Genomic DNA, 21761 nt, shown 5'->3' with positions numbered 1-21761 from the left:
CAGGCTATTTTGAGGGTGGCCGCTATGTGACCCATAATATTGGTAACTTTTTGTCTGTACTGACAACCAGTAGGTTAGCTGGTCCACATATTAAAAACACAATATGAATATGAATATTTATTATATGAATAAACCTGTTTTTTCTCTTGCCGATTCAATCACTGTTACTGGTTTATTAATTTTCTTGTCAAGGGAAATCATCTTAAAAGTAATAGCTGTAAACATAGTCTTGTTAGTCACATTTTGACTATAAATAAATACATGCAAAATGACAATTATCTCCAGGTTACTAAGCTGTACAGTGACAACATGAAACTGGTAATTCACTATCACTGATAACTGATGATTGGCGAAGTAGTGCATGTAACATGCTTTTTATAGAGGTGTCCCTGGCTAAAGATTTACATAGTCAAATCTGGTTTGCCTCATTGACTGCTCATTGATCCATATTCTGGTTTGTCATTTAAGAGACAAACTCTTAATTAAACTCTTTGTCTTCTAGACTTGGAATAATTAAGAATTTATTCTATGAGAGGACTTGATCCATCCTTTTTCTCACTCATTAATGCTGCATTATAGTGACCTTATAATGATATTACACATAACCATTTACAATACAGAAGGCTCATAACTTAGAGTAAAAAGGAAAACAGAATTCATTTCTGTTGCACACAGAAACAACGAGATGATCAAACAACAAAAACTGAAATGAGGCCACTGTCAGTCAAACATCCAACAAAGTGGCACATATTACCATTGAGAAATGACAAACCGGCTTACACCTTGGAGGCCGTGGAGTTTAATCTCTGTAAGTTATTACGAGTATGAGTTAAGAGTTATTTTTAGAATTTCATTAAAAGTATTAATAAGTTGATAATTATAATAAGAAATGCTGAGTCATTATTTATTTGGTGGCAGGCCAAACAGGCAGATCTTTGTGTGTGTGTGTGTGTGTGTGTGTGTGTATATATATATATATATATATATATATATATATATATATATATACATATATATAAGCAGGTGTTTGATTGGCAGATGAGGTTTTTTGAATGAACTACTCGACTATTTGGGGTCAACCCTAATGTCCACCAAAGTAAAAAAAAAAAAAAAAGAAGAAAGAAGAGGATATCAATAAATTCTCTATTTTTTAGGTAAACTGCACGCTGACACGTTTTTGCATGGCCTCTATTTCACCCATAATCAGGGTTTCAAAATTAGCTTTCTTAGTGTGGAGTTGGTGCGAGTTGCTAGTGCAGTGTCAAGGACTTGATCCCTCTTGGCATTCGCGTCAACATCCACTTGTCTTACAGCTAAGCAGGAACGATCTTGGCATCAATACCTGTGGTGTGAATGCAACCAGGGAACCTTAGCAGCAGGCAGAACAGAACTAAATGCTCTACTCTGGTTTAGTCACCATAGTAACCATATTAACCCAGCTACTGTCTCCTTCTCTCACTCTCACTCTCTCTCTCTCGCTCTCTCACAGTGACACACAAATCCAACCTCCAATCTTGCTTCACAGGGGTTCAAGGCTAGCAGGATTTTCCAAAGCTTTCTAACATAGCTGGCTGTTGCTCTCAAACCCTAACCGCCAGAGGATAACAACCATGGATGCAAAGCAAGAAAAACACGAGAAGACTGAGAGCGCCAAGACAGAAAAAGTAAGATGGGGTGGCAGCCGGAATGTAGGAGAGAACGAGAGTGATAGAGACAGAAGAAGAGAAGTAGACAGAGACATAGGGCTGGAGGACAAACAGGATGTGAAGGAAGTAAAAAGTAGCAGGCAGGAGAGAAAATTAGAGGTGAAAGAGGGGGAGGACTCAGTGAGTGAATGACACAGCAGTGTATCTTCTGCAAGTGACAGCAGGTGTTGGGAGCAGGTGTTAAATATTAAAGCACCTCAGCAGAGGAACCGGCAAATGGCCCCTACTGATATGGGACATCCCAGGCTGAGACACACACATAATGAATGCGCACACGTACACACATATGCACACAAATACGCAGATACCACAGAAAAGGAGAAGCATCCAACCACAGTGGTAGAGCAAAGCAGAAAGAACATGCATGTTTAATTCACAACCGTCCATTTCAGCATGTTCGTGTTCTTATGCTATGCAGTGTGACCCCCAACCCCCATCCTTGATTCCCTCACAAGAGGAGAAGAAAAGAAGTCAAAAGATGAGATGAACTAGGTTGGCGGAGAATGGGTGAGAGCATAGGGGGTTGAGGAAAAGCCAACATTTCTTATTTCCCAATGCGGTACCTCTGTAATGGAAGTACAACGTTCCAAACTAATCCTACCCCTCTCCTGGGCTTCCACATGCCCTTTCGCCCCGTCAATTCTGTGTTACCTAAACAAGTCTCACTACTCACAGCACACCATCCTATCCTCCGTAGATTACGCCTGACTGTTCCACACTGACATGCATTTTGAGTGGATGAGAAGACAGAGTGTGAGGAGTGAAGGAGAGGGAGAGACAGGAGGGGAGAGGGAGGTTGTTGGATAAGTTGACACTGATCCATTGGTTTTCATTAAGGGGGTAAAATGTGTTTGGTGTACAAAAAAAAAAATAGTATTCTTTGATTTGTTTGTGCTGATCCAGTTGTGCTGGAACTTATTTAAAAAATATCACACTCTTTTCGCTTTACGCTTTTGTACCCCTCAATTGTCATTTCTGTACACTAGCAGTCAGGACCGATGGATGGGTGAATAGTAAATGTTAATCTAGGTTAAATGAGTGTGGCATTGTTTAAGCTGTTGATTTAAAGTTGCAATGCTTAAGACTTTTTAAATGTGTTTTCAGATCATAAAAAGACATAAAATGTGAAACATTTGTCAGCACCATAGTCTGATAATATTAATGGAAGAAGCCTGAGTGATGTCACTCGTCTGTTACTGCAGGGGGGTAAGGAAGCGCATCAGCAGAAGCCGCCATGCTGGAAATCATGTCTCAGCCTAAGTTTCAGTCAAACTAACAACAGGCTGAGAGCTGGAGCTGAGGCGGGTTTTTAAGCCTCTTGACCACTGCAGTTACATTGCGCCCACTCGTCAATCAAGTCAGCTACGCGCCAAACTATGGATATTACGCGTATAGTTCATAAAATCAAAACAGATGCATTATGAAGAAACTCACCCCCTGTACAGTGTGTGCAAGTGAGGATAATAACTAATCACACCAATATCGTTTTTTGTACCAGGTTGTAAACATGTTCATTTCTACTGTAAAAATGGGCATTATTGGATGTGGTGTGTATGTGATTTCTTGGAGCCAGCCTCAAGTGGACCCTCAACGAACTGCAGGATTTTGTACTTTGCATTGGCTTCATTTTTCCTCTTCCTTTATTTATAATTTATCATCACCTCTTATTCATTATCACTCACTTGAGCCTAACCTAAGGATTTTTATGTATTGAAGATAATTGTCCTTTGGGGTACCTTTATCATTATATTTTAAAGCTGAGGACCAAGCTAACCAAGCTGCTTTTACAAAGAAAGCCAATCCTTCCCTGGAGATTAGATTTTTTTTCTTTGGTTCATTTATGTATTCCCAACATAAGAACTGAATGTGAATGTGCTTGAGTGCTAGTATTTGTGAAGGTAATTTAAGGACATCTGTACACTGTGCACGAAAGGAAGTTGTCCCCCCCCCTCCAAGACTGTTCATGCTAAACATCTGTGAAAGCTGGTTATATCAGGGTCTGGGGTCTACTTCATGCGAACTGCAGTTTGGTCTGCAGCATGCAACAACTGAGAGAGGCTTAATTTCAGCCCAGGGGATAAAAGATGGCGTGCTAATGTGTTAAAGTGTGAGGACTGGTATCGGGAGGCTGCCGCTAAAAGGTCCAACACTTTTTTCTAGAATGATGTATATGAATCACAAATGTATCAAGCTATGCATGTTTTTTTATTTTTTTTATTATACCATCTATATCAGTGGTTTGATAGGGCAGATAAAAGATAACACAGTCAAGAAGTGGACAACACAGCCATATCCCCTCTAGGCTGACAAAAAAAAATGCCAAATCCTACTCTGATAATTGGACAACTACATAACAAAACACTTTTGTTTGAAAAACATTCTAGTTTGTGAAAAATAAGCTCAGAAAACACACTGAAAACTGTCCATTTAAAAAAGGATTTGTTGAAGTAAGTTTCTGTGTCCAGTCTTGTTTATCACAGTTTTCCAAGGATGCCTGCATCTGTTTCAGTGATAGAGTGTGATGGCGAAACGGCCACTTACTGATAAAAATGACAACTGAAGACAGCCTGTCTTTGCAATGTGACATAATCATGACAGTGATTTTTACATTTTTGTGGCTTAATGCTGCTCTACTTCATTTACTTGCACTGCCCACCTCCATGATATCCATTATTTCAGCCTGCTGAATGTATTTTTCTGTATTTTCTTGCCACAATGTGTCTAAAATGTGATGTGTAGACTACGACTTATCTGACGCAGGATAACCAAGGTAACAGGGGATGAGCTGCTCATCATTCACTCACAGACTATTGAGCTAATTGCGACATTAAGAAAACATATAGGCATGTATGACTAGATAAATAACAAAAAGCTCTGTGCGCTCAGGCTGCTGAATGCACAATACTGTTTGTTAGCCCACAGTAATCAGACTGAATTGTTACTAGCCCACTGGGATTTCTTTCAATCCTCCAGATCACAACAGTACCATTGACAGCAGGTATCAAAGCAACAAACACAGTCAAGAAGTGTTGCATGGAGAAAGGATTTCTTGAGTGAAATTTGTTTGTTGCGGTTTCTTCTGTATCACAACTATTCACACTATTGTCATTGAAACGTGTAACATATTGTAAAATCATTAAGACAAGTAAAGATAGCAGAGCATAGAGTCTGTGTGACCAGATCAATCTTGTAATTTGTTTGCTCTTTGGATTTTAAACCGAGCAAGATCAGAACATACAGCCCACAATCACGATTGGAGCTGAAATGATTTATTCACTGCTTAATCATTCAGTCAATCAACAGAAACAGAGGTACCATCAATTAATCCTTTCAAAGACTTGTCAAGCAAAAATGGCATCCTTTATTTGTTGGGTTATATAAATGTAATATCTCGGGGTTCTGAAGATCTCAGCCTTGTGTCTGAGAAAATGTAATGTTTAGTTTTTGTTTAGTCTTCTCATCTGCTCAGAGGCATACAGAATGCACAAACAGCTCAGGTATGAGAGAAAACCTCAAATCTAAACAAACACCAGCAGGCTTTGTCTGGAGCACAGTGTCATATAAAGTAATCTAGAGCTGCAGTTATCAAGTATTTTAGTAATCAAGTATTCTATCCATTATTCCGGTCAATTAATCCAGTAATTCAATAAGAATTATTGCGTGATAGGCAATTGTTTTCAATAAATCACTTCCTTTATTACAGAGAAAAAGTAATATATAAAAGAGAAAATAAGAAAGGTTTCTTGAATGAACTAATTTAGATTCCCTTTTTGAACAGCAACATCTTTTCTTGATTTTTTACTTTGTTTTAACTTTTTCTTGTTTTTCTTGTACTGTAGTTACAATGCAAATTCTACTAATGTGGGACTTATTAGAATTATCTTATTTTGTCTTATTTTTAGGGCTCAACAAATATCATCATTGAAGTTCATTAGGGCCTGTGTCCAGCTGGCATTTTTTTTTTTCGTGCAGAAAAGCGCTGACTGTGAACCTAGGAGTGCTTGGATGAAGCGCTTGTGCACTGCATGTGTGATTTGTGTCTGAAAAAAAGTCTCTTGACAACGGCCGCTGAATGACCAGCTCTGCTGCTTTTCACGGTATTTTTAGTGTTTTAGATTGTTTGTTTTTTTATTAGACACAGAGCAAAGAGGATTTGGGTAAAACCCACGTTCGGTAGGAGGCAACAATATGGGTATATAATTTATTTGTTATTTTTAACAGCACCCTTCTGAAAAGTTAAAAGATTTTCAACTAGAAGCGCTGTTGTTCTCGCAAAAAGAGCGCTGGGCAGTGCGCCTTTTCTCTGGGCGGCCACCTGCTTTTGCAAATGCTCTTTCCTGATTGGGAATATTTGATAAGAGATTGGCACTCAAGAAAGACACTAGGTGGACACAGGCCCTTAAACTGGCTGATGAAGAATTAAATATGTTATGATGAAGGAATGCCCTCAACTGCTGACCCTGCTCACTTAGAATTAAAATAGCACGAGCAGGGAATACATTTGATTTTACGTAAACAAAAAACTTTTTTTTTTTTAAACTGTCTAACTATTTTTACCAGTTCATTTAATTTATAAAGTAAAAAAATATACCATAGCACATTTGTGATACTCTAATGTTAGGAGTAGATATAATTAGTGGGGACAGTAAGGATAATTGAATGATGATCCTTTTTGTGTTTTCACACAAACTTTATGCCTACCCTGCATTAGTCAGAGCCCTGGCTGGGTCACTCCAAACAAAAAAGTCTGAATCCGCCACTGCTTGTTGAAGTAAAGTCACATGACTTTGGCCAGCAGCAGGATATAAAGGGCTCTGTTGATTGAAAGATGAAAACTAGACCTCTGTGGCAACACGGCAGCAGAGCAGAGACATTGCTCAGGACAGCAAAATGCTTAAAAAAGGCTCATGGTCTGCAGAAATAAACGAGTGCACATCCATTATGCAAATCCTGTGAATAAAGTATTTCCTACCTTACGTTTGGAGGGGCAAGAGGTCATGTAAGGGTGGAGCGGCCCTCCAAATGAATGGCAGAGGAAACACTATACAGAAATATCCATCTGAACCAGCGACATACAATACGCTGTATGGTTGTCTGGATTTACATGAAGCCTCAAGGCAAATGGTTTGCTTTTGCTTTTTTAGTTATCAATTTTCTCTAGTGATTCAAGGAATCATTTAAGCCCTTAAGTCAACCAAAGTCAGTTTGGGATAATAATAATTAGACAGAAGGAAGTTGAGCTCAACAGGGTCCACTGAGTCTGTGCCATACTTTGAAGAATCCCTTCAAATATCATGCAGAGTTTGTTATGTTGTTTCTGGCCACCTTACAAATACAGGGAAAGCTCTAATACTACATAGTAACCTTTGAACAAGTTCAGTTGTCTGTTTTCTCTAGTTTTTCATTAACTGTTGTTTGTGTGCAGTTGTTGTTAATTGTTCTCTTGACATCATTAAAAATTAAGTTACCCCAAACGATTCCCTGATTTAAAAAAAAATGTTGCTAGAATGAACTCAAGTGTGTCTTATCAAGGTGACTCCAAACTTTAATCAAAATGTATAACCAGAACACAGAAACGAAAAAAGTATGATGCTTTTCAATGATTTACTGTCACGTCGAGTCTCCGTTCCTCCGTACAAGCGTGTAGCCTTTACCCTCAATTTAAACCAGACAGACAAGCTGATGTTTTTTATTTACCCGGCGGTTGCAGTAGCAGTTGCGGGGGGCTGGTTAGTAACAGGCTACATACACTCACATTCACACCTGGGAGCTGCCAAGAATGACCGCACTGTTGTACTTTTGGCCACTGAGCAGTTCAATTAGAGCAGCTGGGGGTTAAGTACCTCATTTAATGGCACATCAACAACGGCGATTGAGCACATTTTATTTATTTTCACCCATCATTATAAACTCAGTGGGGTGTTTAAGCCAGTGACCTTCATGTTGCAACCAAACTCCCCTAACGTTTGAGCCAACTCTCACTGCCTCTCTTACCTTCCTCTGTTTCTTCTCTTGTCTTTTCTCATATACACACACACACACACACACACACACACACACACACACACACACACACACACACACACACACACACACACACACACACACACACACACGTACACACACAAATGCACTGCATCCCCCATCAAGTTGTACTTCAAAAGGCTGCTATATTGCAGCAGTTATTGGTTCCTGTGTTTTGGCTGCGGTGCCCTGAGAGATTTAAAGCTAAAGAACCAGTTGTGTTTTTATCAAAGCTTCCTCAGTCTGCCTGTCAGTCAGTGAGGTCTACAGAGTCAGTACCAGAAAGAGAATTGAGCTAAGAAAGAGATGTACATTTCTAACTCTGCGCCGAGCATCACACCAAAATAAAACAGAAATCTAATCTTGGAGGATATCTTCTTTTTTCATTTCTTTTTAAGAACAAGAAAATCTTATTTCTCTGGCATCCCACTGTGCACTAGATGTGAAACAACTACACACAGCCTGGGATTGTTTCTCCTTTTTTATTTTGGAATTGCATACCCCAGTTTTTAGACAAGGCACAAAATGCATTACTACATATTTAAACAACGCTTGATCATCTTTTAAAATAGAAATGACGAACCAGAGGATGCTGCAGAAATCTACTGACCTTCTTACTCCTGTACTGTAAAATGTGCACAATGCAACCTCAAGCTAAAACCTAAAAAAGGCTAAGCAACATCACATTTATAAGAGTGAGTGATACAAGCCATCAGTCAAGTTTGTTGGCAGTGTCTCTCCACGGGCTTAAATAAAACATAAGAGAAGCAGCCTTTATAACACAAACTTCAAAAAACCTTCTTATGTAAGACTTCATAATCTCTAACATGCTGATATCAACATCCTCGGACTGTTACTGTATGATGCAAGAAAACCATGTCCATCTTCAACTGAGACAACCTCAAAATATCCCCATTGCAAAGAGCTTTTAATAACTCACAGGAAGCAAAATTGAACATTAATCAAACTCAGTGGTTATACATGAATTCTTATTTCAACCAGTCGAGAATTTAGGCAACCTAAAAACTGAATGTTTGTAAAATATCTATAAAAATTTGGCTGTAGCCAAGGGGATTGAGTAAGCTGCATTTAGGTGGAGTGATGTTCCAATTTCCAGAACAACTTAATCATTTTCTAACCTAATTGCTGACATGCAAGGCCATCTGTAGAAAGAATTATCCTTTAACAGTCAAAGGTGACAGAGAGGAGGAATTACACCTCGCTGATCTCCACAACAGAGACGCTATGTTTCCACAAAAAGCAGGTGTTTGTTTTTTTTCCGTGTGTGCCTGTGTGTCACAATAGCTCACCTTGTCAGCCATAATCATAGAGGAGCCCCCGTGGACTCCCAGGACTGGAAGCTGCGTCTGAACTGAGAGGAAGTCAAGGATCTGAGCGATAGCCTCCTGATCAGTGCCATCGGCAAACACGATGCCGTGGAGACGAGTGCGTGACACAAGCTCACACACCTTTGGGCACAGTGAGACAAACACAGTTGTCAAACAGGACTCTGTGTGTATGTGTTTGATTGATAGCATATGTATGGGGGAGGTGTATGGGGGAGGTGTATGTACTCAGCATTTCTTACCTGTGTAATCACAGACTTTGGATCCGTCTGATTGATCCTTAGTATCACCACAGAGACGTCAAGGGCATCATCAGGGCGCCGGGATGGGCGGAGCTCCTGATCGGAAAGGTGGCGTGTCTGGCCCATAATCACACCCACACTGAGCCCTGGCGGCTTCTGGGATGCCACAGGAACCATCATCTGGGAGAGTAGGAGCAGCATCCAGCCCACTACACCCATCATACCCTAAAACACAGACAAAAGAAACGAAGAGAAACTGTGACAGGATGCTTCATAAAACAAGAAATTTTCAATCTTGGATTTATTTTACGAAGCACATAAACTAAGGCTGCAACAATATTTTCTTTACCTTGACAGTTTATGACTGTTCTCATCAGCCTGCCACTGTGCAGTCATATATATATACCATATATATATATATAGACATATATACCTGCAATAGCATATTGGCAGACCAATGCCCCATTCCTTCAATCAAAGTGTCCTTGAGCAAGACACTGAACATTTCTCTCGATAGTCAGACCAGCAGGTAGCTAGTAGCCTGATAAAGCACTTTCTCAACGCAGCTTTTTACCTTTTACCTTTTACCATGCTGTCTCGTGGTTATCTGTTCGAAGCTGTCAAGGTTAAAAAAAAATTGTATACTCTTCATTTTACGGGATACTAAAATTCTTAAAATAAGAATGCTAAATAAAGAGCCTTCAAGGCGTTTTAAAGTATCTAATCTAAACATGTATTGAATGCTATTTTGTACATGAATAACGGATTGAAAGACAACACTGTGTAAGACCGTAAGAATAGTAACAAGATGAGATATCATCCGCTCCCTTTTTAATTCCATAGATTAAATATTTTCTTCTGTTTTATGTTTTTCATTTTTGCACTGTGCCCTACAAAACAAACAAGAACCTTCTTGACATCTTTGTTTGTGTGTTTGTTCATTTCAAGAAAATTGAGTCACACCTCGTAAAACAACCAGAAAATCTATTTAACAGGGTTGTGGATGGAATCTGTTCTAAACCTTGGCTATCTATGAGGCTCTGTGTATTCTGAACATGTCTTCATAAACGCAGTAAGTGCTGTAAAACGACCCGCCGGGGTTCTCAGAGATGGGCTTGTATTTGTCTTTGATATAAACAGTGTGAATCAGATATGTGACTTGAATGTAATTATTAGAGCAAGTCTCAAGTGCAAAACCAAAGATGACTGGATAGGCATAATAAACTGTCCTCCTTATGTCGTCCACTATTCAAAATTTTGTTTGGAGTGGGCTTCCAGTAGGAGACCAGGGTTAAGCCTAACTATTTTTTGCTAAAGTGCTAATCAGCCTCCACAAAACGCCCTGAATCTCTCTTCTACTGTCTGCCTTTATTTGAACATAATCCATGCCTGTAGGCAGTGTTCAGAGTAAAGTGCCAGCTATTAATGGATAAAATAACCCAGAAATAAATGTAATCTGATTTTACCCCAGTCATTGGGGTATGAGGAAAAAACATTTGAAATTGCTAAAAGCACAAAAGTGTCTGCATCAATCAATAACATTCACAGAGATGAAAACTAACATTTATTTCGGCTTTATATCCTAACCAAGTTGGAGTCTAATACAGTAGAGTTTCAGTTCCTGTTCCCATGTCAGCTGAGTCTGTGTTCCATTTTCCTGTAATATGTGCAGATCTAAGAGAGGCAGATGAGTAGAGGAAATGCAGTGTGAAACGCCTTGGGCTGAATGAGAACTAATGAAAGCATGATGCGAATGCTACGTTGCATCTCAGCCAATTTCTTACACCACCACAGTCCAGCAGAGCTGAAAAACACCCCGGGAGGAAACATCACGTTCACCAAATTAACCCACTGCCTCTGTATCTCTTCATCCTCGCCTCACCTCGTTTATTTTTTAAACTTTGCATCCGTGTACGCTTATCATCTTACCTATTTATTTTCTCTAAATGTATTCCATTTTTTTTTTACTGTCTAATGATACCAATCTGTCTTTCTGATCAAGTTAGTATGTGTATCTGATCCATGTCATCTCACACCAGGTCTAATCAGGCCAGTTAGTCAAGTCAGTACTTTCCCAGCTTGCTCTCTCTGCCCTGGTGCCCACAGACTAGCCTGCAGCTCCAGCAGCACTTAGCATACGCGGCTAAATCACACACCGCTATACTCCTGTCCCAGGGAATTAGTGTCAGCTCTAACCAATGGGACACGATTACACCAACTTTCCCTGGAGTTAGCATCAGAGCTAACGTAACTTGGAGTGGAAGTGTGCTCTGCGACAGCTCCCAAAATGGTCAATGTAGTTGGAAAACTTTGGGTCATTGAGTGTTCCCGCTGTCTTATAGGATTTGCATTTGTGCTTAAAATCATATCCACTGACTTGTGATAAGCTTCGGAACGGGATGTCAAGAGGGGTTACTGTTTACTGTTTGCCTCTGTAGTAGCATTTATGCTAATATTTCCACGAAACTGGAAACGCTAGATTTTAATAATGCAGCAATATTCAGTAGCCTAATTCTCTTGTGTCCTGCCAACGCTTAAAGGCTTGTAACTCTTTACAAATGTCTTCTAAAGGGTAAGAGTATTTATTCTTTGATTTACTGCAATGAAGCAGACAGAAGGGAGCTTTTATCTGTCCTCATTTAACATGTTTCCTTCATCGTACATATTTGCTTCAAAGCAGCAAGGCAGCATTGTCCAACGATGTTTTTCTCGGCTTAAGCTAAAGCTATATAGATGAAAATTATGTCTCTATCAAAGCCAGAAACAACACACTTGGTGCTCTAATGGGTGATGCCATTCAGAGGCCCGCAAGCTGCTTCAGTGACAATGAATCAGAGGCTGTCTTTGTGCTCAGTGTAACTCAACTCAGAGTGAGTTTTCTCGGATGTAAGCAAATTTTTTTGGTTCAACAATGCTAGCCCTAACTCTGATTAAATTAAATGTTATGTGGGTGTAATTGCTTAAATTTATCAGTCCACAGTTCCATTCTTTCATTCATCGCCAATGAAGCAGTTCTGCAAAGTGTCTCTATATGACAACACAAATTAGGCTCTCAGTTATGCGGGCTTTGTTTTCCCACAAATTTCTTGAAGTGATACTCCATCCAAAATCATTCTTTGAATAGCTAACATTGAAACTTTTACAAGGCTTGGTCAAAGCTGATCAAGTTTGTAATTTGCTTCAATGGTTAGCAGTTTTCCCCCTGAACATAAAAGGATCAAAATGTCCACTGAAACCTCACACATTGCTGCAGCACAGCATACTTTTCATTATTCATATGCAAACCATGTTCCCGTCACTCATTTTTCTTGCCAATATAAAGTGCCTGGGTCCAGACAATTAATCTGTTGAGTTGATTGACCAGCCTGGCATCTTGACTTCAGTGGTAGTAATTGATCCAATGAGCTCCATGGGGGGGGGGGGGTATGATAATCCAATCAGAGCCAGGGGGAATTTTTCCAATGAGAAGATGTGTGTTGAAACCAAGTTATTAATCACAAGGGTTTAAGAGAATAGATGCCTGACATTGTAGTTTTAGAATGTAAAATCCCATCAAAACCAGTTTGCTGTTAGCTTAATAAAAGATTCCCCTTGAAATGATATCAGATTCAGGGAGAAATATGTCTTTCTAGTTATTGGTAAGGAACAATCGAAACCCCCCTCCCGAGTGGAAAATGGTGACAGACATGGATATGTACAGTAGGACTGAAGATGACAACAAAGTTTAATAAGTTGACCATACCCTTTGAGAATTGGAAAAAGTGCAGTTAAAATTGCCAAATCTATTTGGTTGTGCATATAACTGCAAAGCTACACACAAACCATCCATCATAAGAAACCACTATTGAGAGGTTTTCAAAAGTATTCATTTATGAAGGTCACCTGTGACTCATCTCGACTCTGTTGTGTGTCTGCTGTCCAATTCCTAAAAATACATTTTATGTTTTAGAACAATTATTCTGCTACTCTCCTTCTTATGCTCTGTGATTACAATCTGCATGGTCTTAATGTGAAAGCTCAACAGTAAATTATGTGATTTAGATTTTAGGATGCTGGTGGATTCATTACAAAGAGAAACAGAACAAAAAAGGATGTGAGTGGGGGAGCCTCTGGAGAGGGATTAGCTGAAGTGGAAGTAACTTTTCACTAAAACAATAAAGGTCATGTATATCTTGATGGAAATCCATGCAGGGTGCCCTTGTATTCAAAAGGACATTATTGCAGTTCCTGAGAGATATGCTGAACAAGTTTTCTCTGAGAGCATGTGGAAGTTGTCACTCTCAAATGTAGTTATTTTACGGTTAACTTTTGCCAAAAGCATTTTCTGAGTCAGCGTAAAGGTCAAACTTCACATGCATTATAAATAAAAACTTATGCCCACTGCTTGTTATTAGATAACAGTTGGCTGTATGCTCTCTTGAGACTTAGGCTTAGACTTAGGGTTGAATAATTAAGTCCATTAAATCATCATTTATTTTATGTGCTGTGGCCAAGTTTCTGGGGTTGCACACAATAGAAGCTGCTAACCTAAAGAAATGTTTTGAACCTAATTTTCTACCACTGTTTCTACTCTTGGAGTAGCACAAAAGCATTTGTTTAATCATCAAATTACTTTTTTCGTTAATCCCCATGATTCCCATTTCCAAACTCAAAGCGTCAAGGCCAGATTTATGCACATATTTTTACTCCCAATCTGCATTAAATTAGCGTCTGAAATACTAAAGCAGTAGCTAATTATGGGACTGTCTTTTAGGTGCTTACAGCATATTAACAAGATCTCCAAAAGATGCAGCTCAATGGTGAGATGGGAATGGGATGGGGGTAATAAATCATAGAAGAAATCAAGCCCAGAAAAAGATATCAAATGTGGTGATGCTAAAATTATAATTCCCATTAAATTAATATTTCACTTTCCAAATCATTTGCCCTTTTTTTTTACTCTGCGGATGTCAACTTTTAATACAGTGGTTGGTTAATGGTTTGATGATCAGAAACCTTGTACTTTTTATTCTATCTTTGCTCATGTAGAGAAAAAAAAAGTGCCTTGCTGTGTTTGTTTATTTTTACTGCACTTCTTTACTTTCTAAGAAGCTGTCACTCTCATTTCTAAATCATTCACTGCAGCTCTCCTACACATGCTTCTGCTGTCAGGGAGATTTTAATCAGAATGTGGGGTTAGAAATTCTTCCCCACCACAATCTTCTTTTAACATATTACTTTTAATCTGCACCTGCGTTGCGGTGGCAACAATTTTTGTTCATCTTGTAAAACGGACCCTTGAGTATTGGCTGTGCCTTAATAAATGTACCAGAATGTGCAGTCAGCAACATTTATCAAATCGTCCCTTTTCTGTGTGCAGTCCTCCTTTAAATGCTAAATGCATTTGTATGAAGAAGAGAGAGGCACACTTCACTGATCACATGCGAGCTATGTCACAGATGACAGGCTAACTAGGCTTCCGGGCCGCTGCACCTGTTTGATAAATATCATGCACATCTAGTGAACTTAGTGTTGTGCAGTGCTGTTGGTTTTATATATGCGAAACAATGAAATTTGACAACACTGGAAAAGTATCAGTTGTTGTCCTGGAGAGAACAGCCATCGCATAATGTGTGTTTGATGCTCATACAAATGCCTGATCTAAAAATTCAGATGTCATAGTTTTAATATTAATTTGGAAAATTGGAAATAGTTGTGTTTACAGATAAAGATACTGAACTAGAGTTACAGCTTATAGTGTAGACGTGATGTCTCTTTGTAGAGGAGAGCAGCTCATTGTTATGTTTGTTAGCCACCCACCTTTATTGTTTCTTATTTTTATTTGGCTGCATTAGTGCAGTGAGCAGCTAGCCAAGCTTGTCACATTAATGGGCAGTCTGTGCTAAGTTGTTTCAGTTGGGTATCAAAAAATTAAAACACATACCAGATGGTGGTGAGCTTCCTTGAGGACAAATTGGGAAATGTTTTAAACGGTGTGGTAAGAAAATCTACCTGCATACTTGTTTTCTTAACTGTGGCAGCAGCTTTCATTGGCGTTCATCAATAAATGTTTTGAATCATTTCGACAAAGTGAACTGACATCCTGTTAACAACAACAACATATTCACATTATATGTGCGCACAAGCCTGGTGATAGATATACTCTGTAACGGAGTATATCCATCACCAGGCTGAGGATGAGGTGAACCACATCAACACCCTCCACCTCAAATGAGGAGCGATAATCAGATTTCCAACATTTAAAAAAAGAAATGGTTGTTTGTGTGTTTAAGGCTTATGTAAATGTTCATAAAGCATTCTCGTGAGTTTTTTCTTAAGGGAGGTTTGGAAAAAAGCACACAAATAAGTATAAAAGAAAGGCACAGACACATACACGTAAACACACACCAGACGTACTTTAAATGTGTATAAATTATTACTCTCAGGGCGCGCTGGTGGCGCAGTGGTTAGGGCGCATGTGCGTCCCATGTGTTGAGACTCTCATCTCGAGCGGTAGGCCCGGGTTCACTTCCACCCGTGGCCCCCTTCCGCATGTCATTCCTCGCTCTCTCTCCCTGGTGTCCGACTCTATCCACTGTCCTCTCTCTGCATTAAAGGCACGAAAAGCCCAAAAAATAAATCTTTAAATCATTACTCTGATAGTGACATCTTAACAGTAAACCAGCTGCCATTTAGTGTTTAATCACTTTAATCTGACAGAAATTATATAAAAAAAGTCATTTCTCTAGCAGCTGACATAACTCTTCCCACAGTACTGAGCAGTTACCACTCTGCTACTGGAAGTTTTCAGCATGAATTATTATCTTGTGACTTTATGTATCTTGGGCTGTTGCAGTGAACTCTGAGTGTGGTATGAGATCAAAAGTTGCCTCTTCATTCCACAGCTGTATATGGTAACTTATCTATATCCACCACTACCTGCAGTCAGCTGGTACCAGCACTAAGGAGCCAGAAAAGCAGAAGAATACTACGTTGTTCTTCATTGTCAAAGTACATTTCTTGTGCAGTTTTTGCATATTGACCAATCTTATTTAACTTGTTTCCCCTTTTTATGTGGTTCAAACTTAAATATTTTCATTACAAATGTATGCGCCTGTCATTCCATTCACATTAAAAAATAAGTTATAGTCTAAATGCAAAAAAATAACTGAACCCATCAATATTATCAGTTAAAAACGAATAACTTAAATATACACATTTTCAGTAGCATACACTCTCCATTACAGACTGTCTAGTGTGTCTAGTGTCCGTATAGTGATTTTAACAAGCAGGCAGCCCTGCAGCCCCACACTTTAGAGGGCTTTATTGATCAAGTGTCATTTCGGCTAGACTGTTTATCCTGAACAAAAAACAGATGTAACACAATACAAACTAGTTTAGAGACACCCTCCGGCGTTTCCAGCATGGTGTCATTCTGTCAGCTGTCAGGACAACAGACAGACAGACTTATAAAGGAGGACCAAGCATGACATCTTGTTTTATTCAATTCAACACTGGGTTTTACATGAAAGTGCACCCAGTAACTTTGAATAGTATTCAAAGAAGGTATGTGCAAAGTAAGAATCTGGATATCGTGTGTTTTTTTTACTTGTATAAGCTTGACACTGAAGCTTTACCTTTACAATGTATTATTTTGTCATTCTGATTTGATTGATTGATTGATTTTATTTTGAACATGTAAAAAACAAACAAAGAAATGCTGTAATTAAAAATATGATGAAAACAAATGAGATATAAACACAATATTACATGCCCGAAAAGGAGTAAGAAGAAGTTTAAATTTATCTAATCCTACCCCTCTAATCCTATGTCTTTATACTGTGTTTATTTTGTACACACAACATGTATTTCAAGTATGTCATCTCTGCAAGGGGGGATCAGTCCCTTTTAACCCCTTTCCAAGGAGAGGCAAATTAGGACATTTTGATTGCATGTTACTGTAAGATTGGTCTGTACTATTTTATCATAACTTTTTTTGATTGTATATATGATTTAATTGTCTAGTGCCCTTTTTTTTGTTTCTTTTTTTTCGTTTTGCAATAACACCCTTCTCCAAATGGGTGAATTAATATTTAATCTGAGGGCACAAAGCAGCTCTCTTCTGTATGATTTGGACATAATGTTAGTAGCACAGTCCACACTTACTCATACTAATAACACTAATGCCCTTTTTTGTCTAGAATAAAGAATGGTTTCAATTCATCGCAACTCCACTGCTTCCCCTCTAAGTAGTCTTAACCAAGGTGCACTTTCAGTTAATACGCTTATATTTGTTGTGTCTGTTCTGACCTAGGAGTGCCAGGGTTTACATTTTCTACAGATTGCTTTGCATTAACGGAAATTCCGTGTACATCATTATTTACCCACCCAGACATTGAATTTCTATACAGTTCCCCAGCAGAAAATGGTGGAAGGTCTCTTTCAAATATCACAGTTTTATTTGTTGAACATCGATGTAAATTTCAAGTGCCTTCCATCTTGTAATCAATAAAACCACATGCCATGCCCAACAGCCTTTGTCCACATCAACATTTCAGCAATACAGAGAATTTGATGTAGATTTTCATGTGCCAATTTCATATTTCCTTCGTTTTTTTGCATGTCTGTGGTTCGTGTGGAATCAGGGGAGAAGAAAATGTCAACAAGAGTTCTGTCATCCATATTTCATAGGTAATGAATATGAATAAACAAGGACAATGCCAAACCCCAGAAAGGACACACTCCCACATTCATCGGGGGACAGCATTGTGTGTTTTCATAACTCAGATTGTGTGTATTTCTTTGTCTATAGGTTTATGCATTTGACTTACAGGGTATTTATGTTTCCGTGCGGCAGGTTGTAAAGCCAGAAAAAGACTTCCCAGTGGATGATACTCCAAAGAAAAAGGTTAGTGACGGGAAAGACAAGGTAAGAAAAGGGCATGGAAATAAAATTATTATGAAGCCACAACGAAGCCATGCCAAAGTGGGGAAGTGTATCATGTTTCAGCAGGATGGTTTCGACCTTGGAAAGATCGAGTGCATATTGTTGGGTAGCGCGCTTATATATGAACTTCATTTTACTGTATTAAGAATCTAAAAGAGGATCAATAATGAAATCTAAGATGTAAATGTACAGTGAGGTTGATTGAGGTTTTCAATGTAGTAAGTCTCTGTGACCCACTGGTGGTGATTTGAGTGGGTCCCTGGGAAATTTAATGGGTCCCAAATAAAATAAAATAAAATAAAATTTAGTTGAATGCAGCATTAAACCTAAAGGTTAAAAACAAAGTTGTTGTTTTCTAAATAGGTCTGGGAGATCTCCCCCAGAATAAAACCCCCAGAATAAAACACTTTATTTCATGTGTGTGGTGTATTTTAATGCCCCAGATTTATCACAAAGTTGTGTAAATGTCAAATTTCACATTGAAGCAGATTCAAAGTGTCATCATGGCCATTGTAGTCTGATGAAGCCCATAAAGAACCAGAGAGAAGTTTACTTCTTTGCCAAGCTGCACTCTCACGTTACAGAATTATGAATAATTAGGATTTTAACTATGGAGGGAGATTCACTTTCATAGTTTAAAAGCTGTTGGGAACATTTTTTTTCATTTGTGAGCTGATACACTGTATATGCCTTTTTCAATGCCATCCCCAGACCTGGAAAAAATGTATAAAATGTCAATCTGTTTCCCTGACATGCTGACCGAATCCTGACAGTCTAATTATGAATATTTGCCTATTTGTCCCTCTCTCTGCCTCAGTCACTATGTTTGGCAATAATAAATGTTTCCCTTTGATTTGATCTGTTTATCATCTAAATGTATTCTTCCAGAATACTTCGGCATTTCGAAGCTATGCACGCTAACAAGCTGTAACTAAGACGTAAGGGCACTGAATATTTAATAAATAATCATTAATTACGCGCTGATAGTGCCATTGAGAGAGAGAGAGAGAGAGAGAGAGAGAGAGAGCGATCATTTGCACAAGGATTTAAGTGCAGACAAAAAAACCTAAACAGGACACTAAATCATGAAGCCTTGTGATGCTCCGTATGACTCAAGATTAATTGAGATGTTTATGAAATCAACTGCAGTCTCAGACCTCTGTTAACAGAAATCAATATTGACAGCTGTCTCATATGAACGAGTCCTTCACAGGCTGAATGTGCATTCAGATATATGCATATTTTATTAAGATTTTCCAACAAAAAATTGTCAGAGATTGTAAGTACGCCCTTGCCTGCAGCGTCTCTGTCTCAATCCTCGTAAAACTTTTGACCTTTGATGATGTGGTAGCCGCATAAATAAGTAACTGCAGCTGGATATTCAAGTCAAGTAAAATCTATTGAAATAGCACATTTCACCAACAAGGCAATTTGAAAGTGCTTCACACATGATATTATAAGTATCATGACAATATTAAAAGGATATTAAATGTTCCCCATGAGATGCCCTTGGAAATCATCAGATTGATTACAAAATGTTACGATGACGGCTGTTTTGTAATTTTATATTAAAGTTATATTAACAATCACAGTCACAATAGATGGTTCTGTATGGGAAAGAACAGTTGAATGAATACTGACTTTATTCTGTCCTTCTTTTTTTTTCGTTTTAAGATTTATTTTGGGGTTTTTTGTGCCTTTATTGGAGAGATAGGACAGTAGATGGAGTCAGAAATCAGGGAGAGAGAGAGTGGGGAATGACATGCGGGAAAAGAGCCACAGGTGGGATTTGAATTTAGGAGGACAATAATCTACATACATGGGGCGCGCGCACTAACCACTGCGCCACCGCGCCACCAGCGCCCTTTTACTGCGTCCTTTTGACTTTGAATACGTCAAACAAAAAATTCTTGAACACATATCATGTAAAATGACCAATATTGCTACAAAGCACCACTGTTCACTGTTGCCAAAAATAGCCTTGTTCAAATAGGGATATTAAAAGGATAGACGTCTGAATATGATCAGACGCTTAACACATTCTCCCTGCCTAAATTTTCAACTCTTAATTGGCATCAGTATTCTGTATCTAATAAATTATGAAACTGTGCGACGATATATTTGGAGTTTTATGAAGACTGGCGAGATCCATCTTGCTCAAGATGATCATAAATGAAGGCTCTGAAAGACAAATGACTTTTGCCTGTTAGAGCTCAAACAAGATTCAATCATTATTCCATCTTTGTTCTTCAGCAGTGACACTGCTTTGTGTCTTTGTACTATATTGCTCCTGCCATGAGTTTAATACAGTCATTACATAAAAGGAACCTCCTGTGTGATTTAATGCAAACTGACTTTACAGATTAACCCGTCAGCAAATATGCCATAAAATAATAGAGATTTTACTTTAGTCATACATTTTATGGCAGGCTTTAAAAAGCCACCAAACATGGGATCTATCCTTGATCATACATTTCTGGGCACCGTTGTCTGGTCAGCATATGTGTTTTGATGTGTTGCTCAGTGCTGTTGAAAACTGCACTTGGCAGGAGGAGACAGGGGCTTCAAATGTTCCCACGTCACCAGAAGCCCTGTCTGGTTGAGACAGCACCTGTCGCCTGCATAGAAAGCGGCATTACACCTGAAGTAATGTAGGATGTTTTTGGCTTCTGCATCTTTCTGCCTGGCAGATAACTCTGCTTGGACTGTGAGGATACATGAATGTAAACTGACCTAAAGCTGAAAAACTGAATCATATAGAGATTGAGGTCCAATTGGAATAAAATTTGATTTAAAAATGACTTAAGGCAATATTATACATATTAGCTGTTTAACTATCAATTTGTCCCTATGTATCCCAAATAATAAGAGGCACTATTTCTCAGTGTTGTCTATGTATTGTATGTTTCCGGCTGCACACAAATTTCCCTGTGGGGACAATATTGATACCTTTGACCTTTGACCTTAGCATTAAATCAATTTTATAGTTTAATTTGTTGTTTTCGCAATTGTGCCATACCACACAATGATTTATTTTATGTTTTGTCGAAAAAAAAAGGTATGCAATTTAAACAAGACTTTGAAAAGAAAATTATGTGTAACAAATTCATTGGTTAGTCTAAAATTACATGATTAAAGAAATACTCCTTTCAAACCACAGCTACAATGTGTTTCACAAACGAAGAATGACAGACAAAAAAAATCAACAGCAGAATCAATAAAAGCAGAGTCGATGCTCCAGGAAGTCTCTGAGGTGCTGTGTTTTGTACAAATTGGAGACGAGCGAGAGACCTTTGAGGCAAAAACAACACAGTAACAGCAGTCTCAGTGAACATGGATGGCTTTTACCAAATCAATAATGGATTAAACTGCTTAATTTTGAAAACATTCCACTCCTGGAGACACAATCTCAAACCACTCTCAGATCATTCTTCCCAAAACTGAATTTACATTTGATATTTTTCTCATAAGCACGCCAGTGTCTGCAGAACTTCCCTTGGGTAGTCATATATAGTAT

The 21761-nt window shown here is 38.6% G+C and overlaps 1 protein-coding gene across 2 annotated transcripts in view; it reads right to left on the bottom strand.

Annotated features, from left to right (window-relative positions):
* The window catches only part of grin2ab (glutamate receptor, ionotropic, N-methyl D-aspartate 2A, b), a 114022-nt gene that overhangs the window by 80336 nt on the left and 11925 nt on the right, over positions 1-21761 (bottom strand). For both annotated transcript variants that reach the window (XM_065956038.1, XM_065956033.1), the window contains exons 4-5: positions 9319-9543; positions 9041-9199 (exon numbers count right to left, since the gene is read on the bottom strand). In XM_065956038.1, the coding sequence (XP_065812110.1) occupies positions 9041-9199; positions 9319-9543 (384 nt within the window). The remainder of the gene's footprint in view (positions 1-9040; positions 9200-9318; positions 9544-21761) is intronic.

The sequence above is a fragment of the Labrus bergylta genome, chromosome 1 (assembly GCF_963930695.1).
Source record: "Labrus bergylta chromosome 1, fLabBer1.1, whole genome shotgun sequence".
NCBI classification, from domain to species: domain Eukaryota; kingdom Metazoa; phylum Chordata; class Actinopteri; order Labriformes; family Labridae; genus Labrus; species Labrus bergylta.
Note: the sequence above shows the minus strand (reverse complement) of the source record. Positions and strands in the feature narration are given on the sequence as shown.